General features: G+C 42.8%; 3 protein-coding genes and 1 long non-coding RNA gene across 5 annotated transcripts; 3 read left to right on the forward strand and 1 right to left on the reverse strand.

Annotated features, from left to right (window-relative positions):
- The first annotated feature begins 1,605 nt into the window (after nt 1–1,605).
- On the forward strand, nt 1,606–7,507 carry LOC133925149 (putative glucose-6-phosphate 1-epimerase). Of its 2 annotated transcripts, none has more exons than XR_009910906.1 (9): nt 1,606–1,817; nt 4,218–4,292; nt 4,922–4,978; nt 5,065–5,225; nt 5,381–5,521; nt 5,743–5,845; nt 5,933–6,032; nt 6,139–6,509; nt 7,080–7,507. XR_009910906.1 is itself a non-coding variant. In XM_062371004.1 (9 exons), exons 1-8 carry the CDS (start codon nt 1,686–1,688, stop codon nt 6,375–6,377), a joined length of 1,008 nt encoding a protein of 335 aa, XP_062226988.1. In that variant the 5' UTR covers nt 1,607–1,685; the 3' UTR covers nt 6,378–6,399; nt 7,080–7,507. The 2 variants fall into 2 exon arrangements, 1 of the variants encoding a protein (XP_062226988.1); XM_062371004.1 differs by having other exon boundaries at nt 1,607–1,817; nt 6,139–6,399.
- Nucleotides 7,508–9,429: 1,922 nt separating this feature from the next.
- LOC133925148 (uncharacterized) lies at nt 9,430–11,835 on the forward strand. The gene has a single exon (XM_062371003.1). The coding sequence runs from the start codon at nt 10,131–10,133 to the stop codon at nt 11,406–11,408; it is 1,278 nt and encodes a 425-aa protein (XP_062226987.1). The 5' UTR covers nt 9,430–10,130; the 3' UTR covers nt 11,409–11,835.
- A 6,238-nt stretch (nt 11,836–18,073) lies between these two features.
- Nucleotides 18,074–20,903, reverse strand: LOC133925150 (uncharacterized). Its single transcript, XM_062371005.1, has 2 exons — nt 20,739–20,903; nt 18,074–18,273 (listed from the first exon to the last, which is right to left on the reverse strand). The coding sequence occupies exons 1-2, from the start codon at nt 20,821–20,823 to the stop codon at nt 18,080–18,082; spliced, it is 279 nt and encodes a 92-aa protein (XP_062226989.1). The 5' UTR covers nt 20,824–20,903; the 3' UTR covers nt 18,074–18,079.
- Nucleotides 18,180–19,858, forward strand: LOC133925154 (uncharacterized). The gene is made up of 2 exons (XR_009910907.1): nt 18,180–18,320; nt 18,527–19,858. It is a non-coding gene; the product is annotated as an uncharacterized LOC133925154 (long non-coding RNA).
- Nucleotides 20,904–23,488: the final 2,585 nt, after the last annotated feature.

Below are 23,488 nucleotides of genomic sequence, written 5' to 3' on the forward strand. Positions count from 1 at the left end.
TGAGTACAGTTGTTCGGTCAAATTAGTGCTCTAATCCCTTTAAAAAGAAAAACCAGTGGTCTGAACCCTTGTTACTTATTTTCCAACAGAGAAAAAAAAAATCAACCCGCAGAGTGGCATCTTTTCTTTAGCAGCCTTTTCACCACTGAATGCCGCCCTAACCCCACGTAACTCTCAACCAGTTCACTAGATATAACAGTGGCCAGTAGTGAAGTGTTTATGTGCGATCAGTGATGAAATTTTGGTTTAGCAACAAAATCGGTATAGTAAAATGATTCAGGATAACGATATATGATGCGCATGTGTTGTTAATACATTGCTTGGATATGCTTGTAGTAGCGTGCTTGGATATTCTCATGATAGCATAGTATTGTTGCTTGAATAATACACTTCTGGTAGCGTAGTCAGTGTTTTGATATGGATGTAACACACTCATACGAGTGATGCTATATGGATTGATCTTAAGTTAAGTTGAGAAAAATTTGTGCTCGTCTGGAGGACGAACGTGGTCGATGACGGGATCATAACTAAGTTTAAAGAGGAACTAATGTTCTAACGATTAAAAATATCATGCGAGACGTTCGAGTCAGAGAATAGTGCATGTGAAGACGATATTGCAGGTGTGCAATGATATGCATGCAATATAAGGGTGGACATCGTCGACTTTTGCGACAACAAGAAAAAAGAGAGAAGGAGAAATCCATCTAGGATTTTAAGAATTTTTTGAAGAATTCTTGTTGAATGTTTGCGAGAGACATCTTATTAACTTATCTAAGGAATAAAGATCGAGTTTTGCAAGTTGATGTATTGGTAATCTCATTCTCTTTCCTCGTTTATCTTGTTGCATGCCAATTTTGGTTTTTGATTGATTTTGTGTTTCAATGAGTTTTATTTGAGTTTGATCTATCCAAAACTTTGATAGGGTATTAAGTGATTGACCTGAAAATTTTCATTGGTTATTTTTGTGTAGTTTTTGCTTAATTTTGTGTTTCAATGAGTTTTACTTGAGTTTAATCTATCCAAAACTTTGATAGGGTATTAAGTGATTGACCTGAAAAATTTCATTGGTTATTTTCGTGTAGTTTTTGCTTAATCACAAATGAGGACTTGATCAATTTTCATCATAATTTGATATAGTCTGCTTGTGAAAGTTATAACTATTGATTTACATATCCGATTGACTTAATTTTTGTTAGAAACATTGCAAAATTGTATTAGTTGGCTCTATCAAAATTCCAGGTTGATCGGAGCTGCAGATTGAGATCTGCATTATTTTTACTAACGTGCCTGCAATCATTCACCCATTAAGGTGAATTGTTAATTATTAAAATTTGATTTTAGCTTACACAATCATTCACCCATTCTGATTGATTTATTAGTGAATAGTCGATTCTGCAGTTCCATCCTCCAGATACCAGCGAGTGTTTTTTTTTAATCTCCATGTGTATTCCTAGAGCACTCCATCCGATTCAAAATATACTATGCATGTCATTTTAGGATTCCTGCCGGCCATTTTTTTAACTTATACAGAAAATTTGCAACAGACCGCGACCCAAAAAAGCATCTCGAGATTAATTAATTATTTAAGTCCCCAGAGTGACCGGGCGCTGTGCGGAAATTCCCCAATTAAGGAGATCTCTCTCTCTCTCTCTCTCTCCACTGCTCGCTACTGTTCGCGCACGGAAATGTCGGCCTCCGCGTCGTCGCCGTTGCCAGCCGCCGAGGAGAAAGCGCAGCTGGCGCCCGTGGAGCACTGCAAGGGCGTGAACGGCCTCGACAAGGTCGTCCTCCGCGAGGTCCGGGGCAGCTCCGCCGAGGTAGAATGCTGTAACCCCCCCCCCCCTCTCCCTGTCTCTTCTCGATCAGCTAGTTCCGCCTGTTGAGTGTTCTGGCGGCCAGATCCCGGCGCCGATCCGTGGCACTTGCCATGGTGGTATGTGTTACAGAGCAGAGTTGGATGCAGTTGCTTTTCCCGTCACGTAGCCGTGCTCCTTAAGCTGGTTGGTGGTAGTAGTACTCGTGCAGCGGATTTCCTATGCGAGATCAGATTCATTCGTCACGGGAAGTACGGGTGGCTCGTTTCGAAGTGACTCGGTGTAGCAGACCATTGTTCTGATCCCGGTCGGAGTCTGTCCCATGTATTCAGTTTTGATTCTTTGCCTTCTCAGAAGTCGTTACTGAAGAATGGTGATCCAAAATTAACACAATACGAGAAGAACTAGCTATTGTGATCAATCATGGTGTTTCTGTAATTCCTGAACACGGAGCTTTGATACGCTAATAGAACCATTTTGCAGAATTCCTTGTACTCGAGAAGAAGCCAAGGACTCTGAAATTTTCTGAATAGCATGGAGTATTTTTGACTGGAGCTAAGCCGCGCTTCTGACCACCATTACCCATCATCGCTATAGAATGCCTCCGGTTGCTCACAACCCAAGATTTTGTTCTGCTGGTCTAACTGTGGGAACTGGGTACACAACAGACCTGGGTTTGTTGATGATTGGATTAGGTAAGCTCTGTAAAGGATGAAAGGGAGCTCACCAAGAGGGTTCTTTGTTTGGCTAACCGATACAACTGTGGAATAATGTCAAGGTTGGCATATTATGCACTTTTGTATTGGAGGAACGTAAATATATGTCGTGCCATGGTGAACGGTTAGAAATTCATGTGGCCAGCCATCCTAAAGACTATCCTTTTGCATGCTAGGATTAATAGGAGTGGTTCGTTACATTGACAGAGAGTTTGGTTGATGATTCGATCAATATTTCCACACCATTTGAAATCTCATGCTTTTGGGATTTAGGTTCATATGCATAGACTGGCTTACAGTGCAGCTATTTCTAGTGCATTCCACTAAAGACAGCCTTGCAATACTACAGGTGGGACATTTACCTGAGAATATCGCTTTGTTTTGCAGTTGGCTTACCCATGCTTCAATCTATTATCTATTTAGAATGTCCAGTTGTTTCATATCTTGTTGCTTGTGATCTTGTGATAATTTTCTTTCTGTTTTCTACTAAATCCTAATGGACCAATCCTGTTGGGATTGCTCTTTACAACCCGCATTCATTCCTTCTTGAATTTGACATTTCCTTGCTCCTAATTGCTCAAATATGTGAACAAGTTCCCCAAGTGGCTTAGTGAATAGTATGGGGTGGATCAGAGGCAAAAAGAAAAAAATACTATGGACACAGCCACTTATAGTTGGAATTTGGGATACCAAAGAACAACTTAACTGTTTGTGTAAAGGCCTACTTTGCGGAGCCTTATTATCACACATCAATAACTCCTCGTGGAGCTTCATTCAATCTACGTCTTGTTGTTTACTTTAGTCTTTACCATGGCATTGATGATGATTGATGAATAGTGGGGTGTTCATTTGGGCTGCTGCTCTGCCATGATGCACTTTCTGCTTAAGTATAGAGAATCATGAAGTCAACACCGGTAGATCATTGATGAGAATGCCATAAGATAATTTGAGCTGTTGGAGAGTGGACAAGCTTGTGCACAGTGCACTATCTGTCTGTGATGTTGGTCCAAGTTACCTTTTTGGGTTGTTGGCCCAGGCGCCCAGTCTCGCTGAAGCACTAACCTTTAATCTTGCCATGCCTTTATTGTACTTGCACAGTGCACTAATCTTGTCATTACAGAATCTACCTAAACATGCTTTTAGTCGCACCATCTCGTCGATCTTCTTGACTTGAAATTAACTAACGAGCACAACTGTTGCATCTTTGGCGAGTCAAATGAATAACAAGGTATTTGAGGTTAAGTAACCACAGACTGACATGCTGTTGCAGAAGGTCTTGCTATTAGAAACTCATCACTAAGTTGCTATAATAACTTTATAAATTATATTAACAAGAAAATTATTCGTCGAATAATTAGCTACATGGTTTCCAGTGGATGCATATAGGAAAATTATATTGTACTCATTTTTGAATTTTGCGCTATCAAGAAAGCTGTTACAATGGACACTATCATTTGTCAAATAATTAGCAACATGGTTTCCAGTGGATGCATATAGGAAAAGAACGGCACTGAAACAGAACAATACATTTATTAGAAATTGCATGTGCAATTATTTGCATCGTTTTCTTTTTCCTTTATGCTATTTTGATCTCCTTTTAAGAGCTATTTTATGTTGTGTTTTTTTTTGCCTGTAACTTATTACAAACATATGGTCATTTAATTATCATGCATTTCATTGCTTTTAGGTGTACCTGTATGGTGGGCATGTGACATCATGGAAAGATGAGCATGGAGAGGAGTTGCTTTTTGTTAGCAATAAGGTGCTATTATTTTTTTCTCTTTAGTATGAATACGTGCAAACGGCTTAAAATCTTTCAGCAGTGTGTAAATTACAGTGAGCACTTGTTTGTTTGATTGGATTGGTTGAACCGTTAGAATTAGGGTATGATCCTCGGCATGACTGTAAATGCCCTGGCTTTATTTCATCCAGTCTATAGTCTGTGTCCTTCTCCTAAAGTTCTTGCTCTTCAGCTGTTCTGTCTGTGCAACCTCAGTATGGTATTTACCCTGTAATGACTTAAGGACCATTGCATACACACTAACAATCACATACCTATTGTGAAAGGTAGTCTGCCACTTTTATGAGGTCAATACTAGGGGGGAGTTAATTTCTGCAGCAACAAGTTTTATCTTGTGTTATGGTTGATTGTTGAATTCAGTAAGTCAAACAATCTCTACATCAATGTTCACTGTAGTCTTTCTCATACACCTTGTACCTCTTTGTTATCATTTGCTCATATGTTGTCATAATAATGTGAATGTTCTGACACTTCTCTGCTGCTCTTTTGTGTTGCATGGAATAACACGTGAACCTGAATATCACTAGAGTATTAATTGCATCTTGCTCTTGATTTCCTAACATTGGTTGCTGCTATCGCTGTTCTATCAGGCTATTTTCAAACCTCCAAAACCTATACGTGGAGGAATACCAATCTGCTTTCCACAGGTATGCTATTGTCCTTCCACCACCTTTTTGCTTCTCTAATATCTTTTGCCTTGTGAATTTTAATTTTCTTAGTACTTCCGATGTAGTTTTCCAACTTTGGAAATCTGGAACAACATGGATTTGCAAGGAATAGATCCTGGAGCATTGATGCTGATCCACCGCCATTTCCAGTACCAACCTCCAATAGGGCTTATGTTGACTTAATCCTTAAATCCACTGAAGAGGATTTGAAGATCTGGCCTCATAGGTGAGCGCATCATTACATGCTGATAGTGATTTAATGCTATCGTAGGAAATCTGGAATGCTTATTTTTGTTATATTTCTTTGTTGTTGCAATAGAAGGCAAGCATAGCCGCCTCTATGTTCACTTGTATCAGTAAGAGCAAATCCTTATATTGCAGTTTTGAATACCGTCTGAGGGTTGCACTTGGTCCTGGTGGTGATCTGATGCTAACTTCACGTATAAGAAATACTAATGCAGATGGAAAGTCGTTCTCTTTTACCTTTGCATACCACACGTACTTTTCGATCTCTGATATCAGGTATGTTTGTTCAACTCTTGATCATGGCCATCATCTTTGAAATATTCAATCTGTCAGCATAGTTTCAGAAGTAATCTGGTAGCAACATGTTTATCCCCAATCTAAATTTGTTTGACCCAACACTGATATTAAATCACTACAATTGTTCCAACTCTTATCTCCTTTACGGTGTTTATATAGAAGCATTTTCTTCTCTGCATGTCTCCATGCTAATATTTCAGTGAGGTCCGAGTAGAAGGCCTGGAAACTCTGGATTACCTAGACAACTTACAAGATAGAGCCCGCTTCACTGAACAAGGCGATGCGATTGTTTTTGAATCTGAAGTGCGTTAGCAATGTCTTTTTACTTATATACCTTTATCCACTTTCCTTTGCATTATTACTCAAGAAAGCATATGTATTTTTTTACAGCTGGACAGAATATATCTGGGCACGCCGTCAAAAATTGCCATTATTGACCATGAGAAGAAAAGAACATTCGTTGTGAGGAAAGCAGGCCTTCCTGATGCTGGTCCTGTGATTGCTGATCTTTTCTTTGCTTACTACTGCAAATGATTATTGTCACTGAAATCATCCAAGAATGAAGTTGATGAGGTTTTGTACATTCTTTGATACAGTTGTTTGGAACCCCTGGGACAAAAAGGCTAAGGCTATGTCAGATTTTGGGGATGATGAATATAAACGCATGGTATGTGTGGAGGCAGCTGCCATAGAAAAGCATATTACTCTGAAGCCTAGTGAGGAGTGGACTGGAAAGTTGGAACTTTCTGCTGTGCCATCTAGTTATTACAGTGGTCAGCTAGACCCTGTCCGTGTGATTCAGGAATCAAGTGTCCCAGAGGATTCATTCAGCTAGTCTGTACTGTATTTCTGTGCAGGTAACATTTCTAGTAGTAATATGCCCTGCATAAAGACTGTGATCGTAGCCAAATACAAATCAAACATAGCAAGAATTCATTCAGCTAGTCTGTACTGTATTTCTGTGCAGGTAACATTTCTAGTAGTAATATGCCCTGCATAAAGGCTGTGATCGTAGCCAAACACAAATCAAACATAGTACTATGGCCAATTCATATTCTATTGTATTCTATTGGAGTTGTTTCTTTTAAAAGTATAGTCAGCCATATACATTTTCTTGTGCATGTACGCATTCTATTTTGTATAAGTGCTTAAGTTTGTACGTGATCTGTTGTGCCAGAACATGTGTTTGACATACTTATCTCTGGAGCAACCCAAGTGTTCATACTCGTTGATCAGCATATGGAATACATTGCCCAGAATCATGACAGATCATGAGGTCATTAAAGAAGGATACTTGGCATTATACAGAGTGAACAGAGTGACTTGTCTCTTATGTATTACCCCTTGGAAGTACCAGAATAATGATTTCAGTGGAGAGTAATAGGAAATCATCATAATTTACAGTTAAAATGGCAACCACATTGAGGAAGACTGGCTAATGTGCACATTGTAGTTTCAGTTGTTTAGAGCGATAGATATTTTCTGTGACTCTTAATTCTTGTGTTGGATTCACACTGATATGTTTCCAACATTGCAGGTAGACCATCAATTATATCATATGCATAAGGGACACTGGCAACAAGGAATGCCAGCACGTTTCCATTCTATTCAAATCTTTGTTGCTTTCTATTGGGAATGCATATCCGAAATGAGGAATATCAAAATTGGTTTCTTTTTTGGGGTCCACATGACATAAGGGACAAGTCAGTGTTCATATCCTGTACAGGGATGTTTGAGGCAGAAACATCTTCCATGTGTTGTAAAATAAAAGAAAAATTCCATCTTTCTTTGATCCATTCTTTTTATATTCAGATGTGTAAGTTCTATAGTGGACCTAGAAAACGGAGATGATGCGGAAATGAACACACATTGTGTAAACATTCTAATGCTGTGGCTGCGTAGCTGCTTGTGGTTGCAGCACAAAAACTTATTACATGGGCATTTTACTTCCCATGATTATCTAGCCCCTATTGGACCCTTGCTCCTTAATAATGTAAGTATAAGATCGTCTTGATTCTGGTGCTCCATGGCAGTCTCGTGTTACGGACTGATGAGGTGTTGCTTGTTTGGTCTTCCGAATCGGGCTGGTCTATGAATCAAGGATTGGTGTTTTCGGGTCCCTTCAAGGTTGTCATCAATGATGGATCATGCAACAGTATCTAGTAAAATAATAATTATGAGATATCTTGTATTCAAAACTGCAACTGTTTGACTGCACAGATGTAATCAGTTTCGACTGAAGGGAGTAACAGTAAAAAAATCATTTGGGTAGGCATTGATGCGCTAAGGCACCAGATTTGTGAGGGATTTAGTCCGTTCTGTTTGCAGTGCACTCAAGGGTGGACAGTTTTGGCAGATGATTAGATTGAACGGTCGTATATTTTTGGATGGAGAGTCCTGGTAGATATTGTTGGATTGATATGCAATATTGACATCATGGTGAGGATTCACTAAGCTACGTTCCCATCAGGTTCACACAATTCGAGTCCAGTGGTTTGCGAGATGAACTGATAGTTAAAGAGGACAGAAATAATGAGGAAGTTTAGGCAAGTTTTTTTATTATTTTGAATTCGAACACATTTTGTTGAACTATATGTTCTTCATTTCTTTTCTCCAATGCGAGGTGGCCTCAATTGATACGCTTAAGACTGACTGTTCTTCTTCTATAGGAAGCAACGGTGTGGAGTTCCCACATGAAGTTAAACTCAATTTAAACGAGGCTCAGGTATTCAGCTGGAAGGAGGGGGGCAGGGTAGGTCATTTCATGAATCAATTGAGAGCACCAGTCCAAGGCGATGGATGCTGTGTCCCCAGTTCACGGCCGGGCGAAACCTAAAGCTCCAGGTGTTGCCTAACACATGTCAAGTGTGGAGGGGGGAGTTGCAGAGCGACGTAGTTGAAAACTTTCTTGTTACTTAAACCCTAATTGCAATTAATACTATCGAGATAACCTATGCAGCTTCCTTGCTTATCGGATAGTTTGAGGTACCTCTTTTGAAAGAGACAAAAGCATAATTCAAGCTACTCAACCCTTGGTAGTTAATTGTGTTGGCCCTCTGCAAACCAATTGCTTTTCTTAGGAAGCAACCAATGAACCGGCCTCCTTTCCTATCCTAAATATCATGGAGTAATTAGTTAAAAGAGCCTAAAACCCTTGACAAAAGTGGTTTCTAGCTTTTTTTAACATACCGGAAGAGGGCATGCCTATTATATAAAAAAAGGGCAAATCCTACCAAACAAAGGATAACCAAAACAAATTCAAAATCCTATTCTCGAATGCTCATAAGTTCTCGAATGAATGGAATAGGATATGGGTGGCAATGTGTTCGGTTAGAGCCGGGTAGAGCGAGAATGCACCTGATCTGAAACCCGAGATCTTAAACCCGACCCGGCCCCGTCGGGGATTTGAGACTTAACCGCCACGACGTATTGCGGGAGGGCGACACAGGCAAGGCAACGACGGACTGAGGGAGAGCAGATGCGACAGCGGTGGAGCCACACAGGCGAGGCAGCGACGACGTACTGCAGGTGGGAGGGCGACATAGCCCATGGTGGCAATTGACGGAGTAACGGATGCTGAATCTGCTCTGACCTGGGTCCGACCCACTCCCGCCCCTGTCCTGCTCCCATCGGGTCCAAAACCCATGGATCTAGACCCAACCTAACCCATTACCACCCTTGAACAGGAAAATCAAGCTTTGGTCTCATGATCATACTGCAATCAGACTCCAAATCACCAAATAATCATAACTTCACAAGCAGATGACACATGGCAAACAGACCGGGAAGCAAAAGGCTTCTTCGCTGACGCCGAGCAGTGCCCCATCCTTTCCTTCTCTTTTCGGCTCCCCTGCGCGATCAAATCCAATTCAACGGCCGAAAAAAAAAAACCTCGAAGAAGAAACAAAAAAAAAAAAAAAAAACATAAGAAGAAAAAAAGAAAAGAGAGAGAGAGCCCAAGCCAAGACGAACACGAAGAAGCAAGGAGCGAAGCAAACACGAGCGAGCCCATCCCAACCACGAAGCAGCAGCAGCAGCCTCGCCGCGCGCCCGAGCAACGCTGCGGAGCAGCCCTCCGCGAGAGTCCGCCGGCCGGTGAGCAGTGGGGGCGCAATTCTTCCTCGGCTGGTCCCCGACCCGTTTCCGCCGCCAATCCCAATTGCTCCCCCCGGAGGTCAGCTCAATTCCTGCTGTTTCTCGGATTCGATTCGGTTCGTCCAGGTACGTTGTCACCCTCGCCGGAGATCCAGTCGGTGCGAGCTCGACGGGGTCGGGATCACGCCTCCATTGCTCTAGGGTTTGGGCGGGTAATACAATTGGCTCGCCAAGCCCCGGACTCTATGCTTGATTCGGGCTTGCTGCACCGCACCCGGGGCGGCTTCTTTATTTCGTGGCGATTGGTGCGGCGCCTGTGGAGATGAGATCCCCTCCATGGCCGGCGAGCTGGGAATTGGGTTACGGGCTCACGCTCTGCAGGAAGCGGCGCAAGCCCTAATGGTTTGATCCGAGCTGGGTACGGTGTGCTATCCCCGATTTTTGGTTTCTCTACCCCGAATACGATATCGGGGTTCGCTGTGGTGGTAATTGAATGGAAACGGTAAGGGATGAGGCCTGGCCAGTGGTTGCACCGCAGCAGCGGCAGCAGCCACCAGCGCCCCAACTGCAGCAGCAGCAGCAACAGAATGGCCGTATTGATCTCAGGGGGCTGAAGGCTCAGATGGAGAAGCGACTTGGTCCAGACCGTTCGCAGCGGTACTTTGGTTACTTGAATGGCTACTTGTCGCAGAGGCTCAGCAAGCCAGACTTTGACAATCTGTGCCTGCAGACCCTGGGGCGGGAGAACCTCCAGCTCCACAACCAGCTAATCCGTTCAATTCTTTACAATGCCTACCAGGCAAAGTGTCCACCTCCACCAATAGATGTGGGGAGGCCTCTGGTAGCATCGGCAAAGAAGGTTTCTCAGGCTGCTGAAGTGTTCAATACTTGCAATGGGGATGTCAGGTTGTTACAGGTTCAGGGATCAAGGCCCATGGGCACAGCGCAAATTCGTCCTTTGAAAGACCGGATGAATAACATGGGTCCAAACAGTAGGGTGGAGGCTGCTGTCAATTACACCCAGGTTTCTCATGGTGTTTCCGCAGCTCCAGAGAATGGTACTCTAAGCTCACTTGAGTTGAAGAGATCGGTGCATTTTCAACAATGTGAACCTGCAGAGCCATTGCCAAAGCGCCCCCATGTGGAGAAGTTGCCACCTGATAATATGCTCTTGCAGAGAAGAAGTATGTGCAGTGGTACAGATTGTTCTGTGGGAATGTTGCAAAGTCCTGTACAGGCTCCACTTGGAATTCCTTTTTGTTCAGCAAGTGTGGGTGGGGCAAGGAAATTGCCACCACCACCAATGAGTGCAGGTGACGATCGCTTTAACAGCTGCCTTGAGCATGGTGGCCTGTTCAACACTGAGGTGCTGCATAGGCGGATGGAGAAAACAGCAGAAACACTGGGCTTAGCGGGTGTCACAATGGATTGTGCCGAGCTTCTGAATAATGGTCTGGACATGTACTTGAAGAACCTGATTAGGTCGTCTGTTGAGTTAATAGGAGCTAGTTTTCAGAGGGATGCAAGGAAAGGGACACCATACAAGCAGCAAGCTTATGGAAAGCAGATTAACGGTGTCCGGTTGCCGAACCATGTTCACATGTATTCAGGCAGCAGACCATCGGGAGCCACAAATGAGATCAGAAGTAACCACTTGATCTCTGTCAATGATTTCAAGGTAGCTATGCAGCTAAACCCTCAACAGCTTGGGGAGGACTGGTCAGTCCTTCTCGAGAAGATATGTCTATGTTCTTCGGAGGAAAATGACTAACAGATTGCGCTTTCTACTTCACATGAAGTTTTGTACCAATGTGCCTCTTGGTGCCCCTCCGATGTACATTTGAGCTGGAAGTGGCAATAATGCAGGCACATCACAGAAGATGCACATTTGGGATCATGGCAGAATTCTGCTTTAACATTCAGGTGTCAGGTTTGTAGTGAAAGAAAACCATTCTTTTTTTCCTGATAAATGATGCCCAAATAAAGGAAAACATCTTCTGTCCAGCTTAGGCCTCATTAGCATTTACGAGGTGGATAGTGTTACATCCAAAAAGTCCCAACTTCTATGTAACATCTGGCATAAAGGAGACTATGGACAGCAAACTGCAAGTGCTGTCTTGTAACTTATAGGAAAATGTTCTGTAAGTTTCTAGGTCAGGATGTACATTATTGATTGCAAAATTTTCTAGGTATCTTCAGTACTAATTTCAGGGCTCTTGAATGTTTATTTAATTCTTTTTGTAACTGTGTTTTGAAAGTGATATTTTAGATCTCTAATCTTTTACCTTTCTCCCCGTATGTGCACATGTCTGTCTTCGGGATTTGGTTGGTGCCCTATACATCTTTTTGTGTATAAACTCCAGATAAAAATGAGAGATTCATGATCAAGCTGTGCTTCTGATCTTCACTTGTCGTCTGAAACAAATGGATGCCCTTTTGAAAATCGTGATACTTGATGCTTTCTTTTTATCGAACTTTTATTTACCATTTCAGTTTTTTTGAGCGATTTCCATATTTTCGTTTGGAAAGGATAGAAGATGTCTGGTGGTATTATAAGGCTGAGGGAAGAATGTTCTGTGTTCATAGTTACGCACTGCAACTCTGCAAGTATGTTGTATCTGAACTTGTGCTCTATCAAAAGTAGGGAAGGACACTGGATGATGACTGCGTTACTACATCAACTGTCTGAACTCTGAAGCTCTGTGTATTCCAAGCCTGTACTGTGAAGAGGCTAACCGGTAGTCCAAACATCCAAGTTCAACAAGATAATAGTGGAAACCTTTGATGCTTTGTATCTGCTAATGCACAACCTTTTCTGCTGGTGTTTTAATATGATGTGTAAGACTCTTTTGCGAAATATTGGAGCCTGGGACATTCTGGCTTTGTTTACCTGGAAGATCCTATTTCCGAAAGAGTAAATTTTACAAAACTATAATTATTTATACTATTATAACATAGAACTATAACTACTTTGATTCTCGGTAACAAGAAGCTACATCTTTTCAGCACATGTGTGATTGACAGGTAGGATTAGACCATATAGCACATGTATGACTAACGGGTGAGATCAAACTAAAAAGTTATACTTTTACGTTATTAAAGGCACGAATAATTGTAGTTTTATAAAATAGATTTTAGAAGTTGTAGTTTTGTGTTATAAAGGTACAAAGGAGTTATAGGCTTGTGAAATTTACACTTTATAAAAAGATTTGTTTTTAATCTTGTGTGTTTCTGTCGAGGATTTATTCCTGACTATATCCGAAAAATAACAGGGTTACCTTCGTGGATCAGATTTCGAACATGAAGCGAGGCATACGCGATGTATATAGGTTTGAGTTTTCGGTTAGAGTAATACCCTACGTCATATGTAGATGATTATGTATATGGATTTACTTGAGTATAGACAATGTGGCTAACCTATTACAAGGAGTAGATAAGATCTAATCTAACATAGAGTTAAAGTCACTGAGTTTCTCCTGCGTCAAGGTCCTGATGCTTATCTCGAGTGGTTGGAAAAAAGAGTCTCTCCTAGGGGATATAGGTCCCCGCCTTATATAGGGATGATGTACCACCTTCTATCTATCCATAATCGATAGGGAGTCTTTTTTTTCTTCACTCAAGTAGATAAATCTATTATGGATACTAGTCTTCTCGAGTTGAGTAAACAATCGAGGCTTTCTTAGTGTACACCTTTTAAATTTTGGGAGTTTCAGATACCGCAGATTCGATTTTGTAATATCCGGAGTTGTTAAGTATGCACAAGATATATCCCATCTCTATATGGTATATTCTATATACGTATATACCCTATAGTTAGATATTCGACAGTATCCCCTTAACTCTATTCAGCAGGAAGGATCTCTGCAAGCGCTTACTCAAGTACCCCAAGCCTAAGCCTAGTCGATAAGATAGATCTAACTTACAATTGAAAGAATCAAATAAGAAGAGGCTCTCTTTCGAGTATTGAGTGAAAACACTTTTAGTAGAGCGTCATGTTGTTATCCGCACTCGAGACTCGATAAGGGTCAGTAATATCAACTTCTCAATATCCGTCTCTTAGTAGAATTAAAAAGATCTCCAAAATTTGAAACAATGGGTATATGCGCATTAAATGCGATCAGACGGGCGTGCAGAGATTCGCACGATGCCATCATCCTATCTTTCACACCGAACGAAGCACCACAATTTTTATCTGAAGCTGAAACGATTTCCGAGTCTCACCTCAAGGCAAGACCTATTTAGTTATTTAAGGGTAGAGCTCCATTATCTTATCCCCGTTGTCTCCTTTGCAATTTCGCCTTTCGAACTCATCCACCATTTTTTTTATTCTACTCAAGAACTTGACCTTTCTCCTTGATCTTATGACAGAAATCTGAAAGTGCATCTAGACCCTCTATGTGAGTTTTGAATAATTGAGGATAAACGATTAAGGGACTAATGAGTTTATTAAGGTTATGAATAGATTTTAGTCCCATTGAAGTGTTAAAAAGCGTTAGCGTCCCTCAAAAAGAAAAAAGAAACGAAATGTAGTCACTCAATAGATTTTTTTTTTGAAATTGAGTATAGGTGTGCCATACTATAAAGAGGGATACGTATAAACTGTCTTGAAGATGTCTTAGTGCTCAAGGTACCCATTTAGACCAAGATAAGTGACACAAGTTACCCCACAAACACTAGGAAATTCTAAGCCTTTGTCTGTACCTGGATATTCCAGACTAATCTAGATACTCTGGGTTATCGGAGTCTTCGAGTTTAGCTCCGGAATGGGGTGCTCGGTTTGGTGTTGAAGTCCAACATAGAGGTTTCGGGTTGACCCAGATACTCCGGGTTGGCGGAGTCTCTGGACTTAGCTCCGGTAGAGGGTGCTCGGTTAAAGTTAAAATGTTTTATCCAGAGTCCGGGATGATCCGGATACTCAGGAATCTGGTGTTCTGTCCGAACTCTCTGACTAGGGTTCCAGCCGTGGCTTTTAGTTTCGCATTCAAGTGCCAACCCGGAGTCTCTGAGTTGAACCTGGATACTCCAGGTCAGTACAAAAGGTACTGTAATGGCTAGTTTTGGGGGGTTGAGTTTAAATACCCCCTCACCCCCTCCTTTTGATGCTGAACTAACTCGAGATAAAAGCATTCAAAGCCTCTTTAGAGCCCTTACACTCCTCTAGTGCATTAAATCTTGCAGGGATTTGAGAGTTGGGTTGGGAAAGTAAGATCGAGTGCTAGTGAGCATAAATTCATCATTTGAGCACTTGAGTTCATCATCAAGTCGTCGATTCGCATTCATTACTTTTGGAGCTCCTAGACGATTATGCGTCACCTGGAGGGCACCCAAACTTGCGGAGTGCCCTAGGAAGTTTGTGAAGGTCATCCTTGCCTCCGCAAGGAAAGAGGAAAGTTGAGTAAGCCTTGAGCTCGATCTTTGTGATCGTTCGGTGAGGATAAGGGTTGAAAGAGACCTAACTCTTTATGAGATACTTCTAGATTGGACCCGCCTTGAACATCTCAGGCCATCGTATCGACCGAAACTCGTGTATGAAAGCTTCAAAACCTCCATTGAATTCTTCAGGAGGAGGCAGGGGAGGACTATCACGTCTGTTCCTTCGAGTAGGGGTGTCACGTCGACCATCTCATCCTGGAGATCTGTGATCATAATGACGACAGTCATCCTCGCGGCATTCCTCACGACGATTATCATCATTGTATGTACATCATACCGAATATGAGGAATGCGATTCCTTAGGTCTTCCTGGTTCCTATGCTTATGGATATGGCAGTTACAATTTGGCCTGTAAAGTGGTGCTCAGGCTCGATCACCTGAGCTTTCCGTCTGGGATCTCTTAACTCGAGGATACTCATGTTTGTGGCCCCTCGAGTCAACGCCTTGCCTGCTGGGGCGCCTAGAGTTGCTGGGATTGTTTGCTCGATTGGCTTGGATTTTGACCGCATCGAGTAAGGTCCTAACCTGATAAACCATAGGGGTTAAAGGATTCGTCAGATCCAACTCCGGAAGAGATTTGAGAATTAGATGGGCTCCCTGGATATTAGCATCTATAGTGCTAAAAACATCGTTGCCCAGACTTGATTGGGGTCGAGATGATGCTGCTCCGTGGTTGATATTCTAGGGGAGCTCGTCCCTTGATGTTGGCGGCGGAGGTGTGCCCACCGGAAGTCGTTGTTGAAGACCATAAGGTATCTGACTTCCTGCGGTCCGTCGTTGGAGAGTTGTGTTAAGGACACGTAAGGCCCTAGCTGCAGATATTTCCAGTAGCGTTATCACCAACAACGCAGGTACCATGAGGGGCGGCTACCGCTGCTTGATCTTCGGGACTTTTTGTGCCATTGTTTACCATGGTATTTGGATCTATCACCATTGGGTTAGTAGATGGGGGTATCAGCTCCTCTAGCTATGAACACGAATCGATCTATACAGCTGCTATGGTTGGCAGTGGAGTCATCGTCTCCACCCTCGTTGTTGTCGATGTTCATGCATGGGAGAACATTGAGCTCCTTGGGATCCCACTCGAGATGTTCCACCTCATGGTATGTGTCCAATAGTCTGGATTCAATAATACCAGTGCAAATCAGTTCACCTTGATGGTCCCAGCAAAAATTAGTAGTTCCAAACGTGATCTCTGACCCGACTAAGTGCGATTCGAGGGTGATCACTATTGACCCAAAGTAGTCGTAGAAGCCATCGTCGGAGAATCCGGTGTTGATATGCATTTGAGACATAGTCGATCATCAAAGGAAGAAGACCACTACCTGGCGCGCTAATTATCAAGGATTTGTTCCTGACAATGTGTCCTGAAAATAACGGGGTTACCTTTGCGGATCAGAGATTGAATATGAAGCGAGAGACATGCGACGTATACAGGTTCGGGCCTCCGGTTGGAGTAATACTTTACGTCCTGTGTGGATGATTATGTATATGTATTCACCTGAATATATATAATGTGACTAACCTATTATAAGGAGTAGATCCGATCTAATTTAATCTAGAGCTAAAGTCATCGAGTTCCTCCAACGTCAAGGTCCTGATGCTTGCCTCGAGTAGCCAAAAAAAAAAGTCTCTCCTAGGGATCTGTGTCCCCGCCTTAAATAGGAATGATGTACCACCTTCCATCCATAATCGATAGTCTTTCTTGTCGCATAAAAAGATAAATCTGTCTTCTCAAGTTTGGTAAACAATTGAGATATTTTTAGTATACACCTTCTAGATTTTAGTAGTTTCAACTACCACATATTTAGTTTTATAATATTCGGAGTTGTTAAGTATGCACACGGTATACTCCATCTCTCTATATATAATAGTGAAATACTCGACAGTTTCATTCTGCATGATACTTGTAAAGAGGAAAACAATATTTGAGGAACCTTAAACACAATTTGAAATGTCCTCATAAACTGCTCTTCTCAGTTCTCAGTGGTGTCTGAGTTTTCTCTTTTCAGACAGGTAGCTTGCAGTCCGCCTCGAAGCTATGGAGCAAACTTTGCTGCGCATTTGATGTCTGTCTTCAGCTACCTATAGTTGATTGACAGATGCAGGGAATAAGGTATGAAATGACCAGCAAACCTAGTCATTAATCTCTTTGGCGTGCAAAACCAGTAATTGGACATGTGGGTCACCTTGACAGTCCTTTATGAGTCCGTGGTGTTCTGTAAACACTGTTATATTCCTTTCTATATTTCTATATGAGCAAAATCTGTGGAAATTGTAGCGGATTTAGAGCTGCTGCTCAGAGAATACTCACTGTGGTGCGTCAGTCAGGCTGTCAATCCAAGTTTGAACCAAAATTCAGACAGCCTGTCTGAATTTCCAGTAGCAACATTTTTCTGTACTAGATCTCACTAATATAATTGCTTATGTACTTCTAGCATTTTTTTTCTGGGTCCTTTCATCATTTATATTGATAAAAAAATTTACGTCTGCTTGCTGGGACAGGTGTCTACTGGGGATGGGATCGGTCAGCGGTCACCCTGAACTGAATATATTTCGTTGTTTTCTAGTGCCTATATGCCTGAGCTTGATGGCATGGCGCAGGTGGTTTTTTTTACACCTCTCGATTGGATATAGTTATAGACTTATAGTATCAGTTCGTGGATGCACTCACACAACACATACCCCACACACGCACTCACACCCTCCACGCACTCACAGCCCTACCACTACCTGCAGCATCGAAGATCGCATCCTTCAGAGATTGGTTCCTCCTGTAGCTCCATGCGCGAGGGGCTCTGGAATAAATCCGGAGGGGCACAGCCCTGATGCGCAGGTGGTTCTGATGATACCGAACGAGCAAGTAGAAAACTAGTATGATCTCTTCTTTCTTGAAAGCTGAAACTGTAAATATTTACATCTAGCAAAGGAAGGCACAGAGCTGTATGTACAGCAGAAACTCTCTCCTCACGGGTCAAAGCTGCAAAAGGCCGGGGCCCCGGCTCTCAATCAGCTGCAGCGCCGGCGCGGGTCCATCTTGTGGTGGCGGCGCGTCCAGACGAGCGCGCGGGCGCCCTTGGGCGAGGCCTCGCGCGCCATCCTCTCCGTCTCCGAGCTTTGCAGCATCTCCCACATCACCTGCACGTCCTCGTACGCGCACGTCTGGATGTCGTCGTGAAGCTTCACAAGGAAGCTGCGCCTGTCTGAAAATAGGCAATTCTCATCAGCACAAGCGACATGGTATGCGAAGGTACAGTAGTAAAAATAACGTTCCAAGATTTAGCGATTGATTGCAGGATTTGATCGGTTCGTGTTTAGAGCCGTTTCAGCCTTAATCAATTAATCAACTGTTCTTTCTAAAAAATCATTATATTTTGTAGTCCTTAATTATTGAGAGATTAGCCGATCGGGCCTACGATATATGCTAGCTAATCCTATTTTTGTGGAACGTGACAGGGAAATGGATTGATTTGATGCTTCTGGCGTCCATTCCTGCAACCGTCTGAAAGATGCCATCACGCCGCTGCCTGCTGCGGCACGTGTTGGTCTTGGTCGCCGCCCTCTGCTTGGCCATGGCCTCGTAGCATCAGCTAGCGGAGCTGGCCACTCTCGTTCACGGGGCACACCAAGCATTCAGAGTTTCAGACATGTCAGTCGGTTTTCTGCCCTGTCCAGGTGCGATGATCGGATTCAGTCGCGTCAGGGGCTACAAATCCATACCGGACGCCCACACTGCTGCCAACCGAGAACTCATCCCAACTAATTCCAGGTTAACAGACAAGCAGCGAATGGTATTCGATTCAAGGCCTATACTTCAAAGTTAAGATCGTTCGAGCGATTGATTAGTCTTACAAGTTGGGCAACGTCACACCCATGCTTGAAGCCCCCATACGGGAAGGAGAGATACGAGGGACAAGAAGACAGAGGCTAGACGAGAAAGGGGATGAGCCTATCAGTTCATCTTGTGTTTTAGTGTACATATTTAATCTATTTTGCTTATCTAGAACAACCGGAGTGCCTGGCGCCTGTTAATTTAGCGTACGCGACACGCACCTCCCCATGAGAAAGTGACCCACGAAGTAAATTGTGCATGGGTGTGACGTTGCCCAACCAGTAAGAGTAATCAATCACTCGACCGAGCTCGAAGCCAATTGCTTAGTTAACTACAGTGCCTTAGATTGATGTCTGTACGGGCTACACAGAATCGTGACAGGTGCACGTATCCACGTACCCACAATGAGCACAAAATTAAACTTGGTGACGCAGCTAGCTGCCAGATTGCTGTGATCTTACTAGAAAGAAAAGAAAAGAGACCGCTAATTCTTCGTTGTCGCCGTGCATGGATTAATCATGGTTAAATCAAAAGGTATACTATAATGCTGCATGCCACGGCGGCACTTCCAGAAGATATAAAGGCATGACGCATTGAGTTTTCGTCGGTGCATGCGCGCGAGCCCGGCCAAAGAGTGTGTCGCCTGGCGCGTAGGGGCATGCAGCTGGTTGGTGACTTTTCTTCAAGCTTAGAGCATCAATCATGCATGCACAGTACTACGAACTAAACTATGTATAGTTTCTCAACTCCTATCTATCTATCTATCTATCTATAGACGTGGGGATATATATTCTGGTAGTTGCCGGCTTGCCGCCCAGTACACGAGCCTGCCTGTCGGTTTATGTTGCAGCAGCAGTGCATCATGGCCTACCCACAGCTGAACTACACTCTTTTGAAAAGCACTCCCGTTGGCTATCCTCGAAATAAAATTGGTGCTGTATATATGTTCCGGCAAACTAGCTAGTTCTTTATTTCTCGCGATATATTACCTTTTTACTACCGAGAAATTTGTTCAGTTTTAGCTACCTTCGAATTCGTAACGCACACTTGGAGCAAGCAAACGAAGGGTTTTCTATCCCTAGAGGCCGGGGCAAGGCCAGGCGACCAACCTTCGAAGAACGAAAGCCAATTAATTCGTGGCCAGCAGGTTTTGTGTAACCAAGTTACTGTATAATTAAGCCATATGCAACTAACACGGTAATCTAGTGTTATCACGCATGGAAGTATACACACGCAGGTACAAGATGATGAAAACAAAGTCTATGAGTGCTACGGTAGTGTGTCGTATGGATCATCGAACCGAGAGTGAGATGCAAGACACCCCATATGCAGCCACATGCCACACAAGAAAAAAAAAAAACTTTTTCGTGCACGACAAAAAAAGGCTGCAAACTTCCATGCACGGATGCATTTGTACTGATCTTACATGAAGCTTGAGTTACTTGTCCTGTTGCACGGAAAGAAAACAACGGCCACGCATGCATGCCTCATGATGTACATATCATCATCGCTTCACTATTCTAATGCATGCACTTATGATCAGTTTAATTAGACGTGACGTGTGTTTAAGGATGAAGAAACGCGCCGGTGGTTGTTGACTTGTTGCCAGTCACGGGGGGAAAAAAATTCAAAACTAACATCCTTCGAGAGCTTTTCTACATTGCAATCTTACTGGAATCCTATGATCACTGGTAAACTAGACAGGAACTCGAACCAGATCAACCGCAAAGATATCGATTTCGATAATAAACTGATTAAGCCAATAAACCGATCAGGAAAAAACATTGATGAACAGGAAAGCTTTAGCTGCTGGGGTGTGAATGATGATGATCTTACCATCTTTCTTGCGGCGCAGCCGGGCGGTGAGGACGATCCACGTGCGCTTCACCGGCACGACGACCGCCTTCTGCCACCACTCCATCCCGGCGCCGGACAATCGCCGTCGACGGCGGCTGTGTATCTTTCCCGAGAGAGAGAGAGAGAGAGGGAGAGAGAGCGGGGAGGAAAGGAAATGAGAGCAGGAGCAGCCTATCTGTACCCGGGGGATGCCACCTAACTGTGTTGGACACCCTCCACGTTGCCTCGGGCTCTGCGCCAGGCGCCTATTCCTAATACGCCCCGTCGACGCCCATGACTCATCGTCTCTACCTCCATCAAACTTAATTAAGCTAAGCAATCTCATGATGGCCGTTTCTGATGGATCAACCAGTTTGTTGGTCTCCCACAAGCAAAGGAAGTGGAAAGCCCTTTTTTTATTTGGCCGGATTATAGTTTTGCCTTTGTTAACCATATCTTTATTCAGATTTAATCTGCATCTATATCTCTCATAAGTATTAGACCGAAAAATAATTTCACAGAAATCTTGAAGGAAAGGAAACGCCACAAGACCACATGTGAGATGTGGATTTTCTGCTAAATTCCTAGAAGATTATGGAATCCAAATATATTGTAAATCTACACATGCGTAGGGGCATGGCATACAATGACATAAGATATTCATATTTATTTTAGATGAAATAAGATATCTATATTGATGAGGAATTAATAATTATATATATAATCAATATGGTATATCCTAAGAATGGTTATCTATAGTATATGTATTATTAACCTAATACGGTAAGCTTCACAACTATCATGGGTAAATAAGGTATGCACCGATATTTCAGGTAGTTCATCGTTTTATATAAAGAAATTATGCATATATTGGAAAGGAGTCTTTCACATATTCGAAAGTAATATAATATGAAAATATTACACCCGCAGTTTTTAAGTGTAGTATGACTACTCTATCCGACTATATAAGTACTAGGAGGGTTACATAAAAAGAGAGAGATAGGGCCGAAGCTAGAGATCTTGAGCCAGATGGGAACCTAGAAGCAATATAATTCTTAGCGAGGAGTTGGATAAACAATAGCAAGCTTAGATGGATAGGAGCAGAGACAACCTTGAGATCCACAACAATCATATCATAATAAAATTTATTCGACAAGTGCTTCAGAATTTAGAATAGGAGAGAACTCATCAACATGGTAAAGCTAGAGCCGAAACTAGAGGGTGCACCACTTTGGCACCGTGTTGCTCCGCTACGTGATACGGATACACTAATACTTATTGAGAAAACAAGTGAATAAGTGTCTTGGTTGATATGTGTAATGGGTCATTGATAATGCTTGAGTTGAGTTGGACTTGGTTAGCATGTGTTTGTTGATATTTGTTATTGTACATGACTAACTCGAGTTGAAGGAGAATGGAATCGGAATGATTTTCTCTAAGTCTAAGTGATTTGTTTTCACTAGATTATCCGGTGCCTAGGAAATTAGCTTCACCGGATCCGGTGTGGTGCTGATACTGACGCCGGAGGTTTTCAGTTTGGTGGCAAAATTTGAAATAGGCATGGGATGGTTCGATAATGGCTACTTATGTTCATCAAACTATTTCCAGTAGAGCAGGATCCAAACTGAGTTCTAGTGAGTTGTACTCACCGGACAGTTTAGTAATGAGTTATGTGAACATCGGAGAGTGCACCATACCTTTTCTTGCAGAGAGCAATTTTTTAGTGCATGAGGGACTTTTGTGCACAAGATTATCCTGTGGTGGGCTGGGCAGTGTGCACACCAAAGTATATCACCAGACTAATTATTGCAGAGAGTAAATTTTCAGTGCGAAGAAAGAGCTACACTCACTAAATGGTTCGGTGTTTAGAGGGTGAACACATCAGAGCATCCGATGTTCATGATTTCTGCATGATGTGCTTTTATTTGAGCATTTTTGTTTTGAGCTAACATAGAGATGGTTTTAGAATAGGAGAAACATGTTTACTTGTTTCATAGTGTGCAGGTAATAGATGCAACTTGGCGGTCAACGACGGGTGATTGGGGCTAAGCAGGTGTTTGGTGTCAGACGATTAAAGAGGTCGGGTGAAGTCAAGGGTGATCCTAATTGTACATGTGGATGTCAAGCAAAGTATAAAACGAAGGATGAAGATAGTGTGTTGACAAAGTCAAATGAAAGGGATGCCGATGCAAGTGACAAGGCGGTCCGAGAGATCAGGAGCGGGAGAGACTTTTTGTTTTGAGCTATCCTGGAGATAGTTTTTGAGTGAGAAAAACATGTTTACTTGTTTCATGTTGTGCAGGTGACGGATACAACTTGATGGTGAACGACGGGTGATCGGAGCTAAGCGGGTGCTGGGTGCCGGACGATCAAGGAGGTCAGGCGAAGTCAAGGGTGATCCTAGCTGTACACGTGGAGATCAAGCAAAGCATGAAACAGAGGATGAAGATGGCGTGTTGACAAAATCAAACGAAAAAGATACCGGTGCAAGTGACAATGCGGTTTGAGGGATCAAGAGCGGAAGAGACTTGCTGGCAATCAGGATTGCAAGATAGAGTACACGTATCGACATCAAAGCGCTCGCTTAAGGTGTAAGCGAGTAACGAGTCACACTTTGAGAAGCGTGTATAGTGTTTCATGGTTGGGCCTCAAAACTGTAGAATGATTGGATGAGTATGTGGCAACATCGTGAAGCTTATGTCGAGGCGAAGCTAAGTTGCGAAGGCGTCGTGACCATTCGATGGACAGAG

Source organism: Phragmites australis, chromosome 7 (assembly GCF_958298935.1).
Source record: "Phragmites australis chromosome 7, lpPhrAust1.1, whole genome shotgun sequence".
Classification (NCBI taxonomy): Eukaryota; Viridiplantae; Streptophyta; class Magnoliopsida; order Poales; family Poaceae; genus Phragmites; species Phragmites australis.

What these genes read in the sequence shown, in the direction of transcription:
- LOC133925149 (XM_062371004.1), top strand. Translation starts at nt 1,686, where the DNA reads ATGTCGGCCTCCGCGTCGTCGCCGTTGCCAGCCGCCGAGGAGAAAGCG. An exon ending in TACCAATCTGCTTTCCACAG is followed by an intron (nt 4,979 to 5,064) that starts GTATGCTATTGT and finishes CTTCCGATGTAG; the next exon opens with TTTTCCAACTTTGGAAATCT. An exon ending in AGCAGGCCTTCCTGATGCTG is followed by an intron (nt 6,033 to 6,138) that starts GTCCTGTGATTG and finishes TCTTTGATACAG; the next exon opens with TTGTTTGGAACCCCTGGGAC.
- LOC133925148 (XM_062371003.1), top strand. Translation starts at nt 10,131, where the DNA reads ATGGAAACGGTAAGGGATGAGGCCTGGCCAGTGGTTGCACCGCAGCAG.
- LOC133925150 (XM_062371005.1), bottom strand. Translation starts at nt 20,823, where the DNA reads ATGGAGTGGTGGCAGAAGGCGGTCGTCGTGCCGGTGAAGCGCACGTGG. An exon ending in GCTGCGCCGCAAGAAAGATG is followed by an intron (nt 18,274 to 20,738) that starts GTAAGATCATCA and finishes GCCTATTTTCAG; the next exon opens with ACAGGCGCAGCTTCCTTGTG.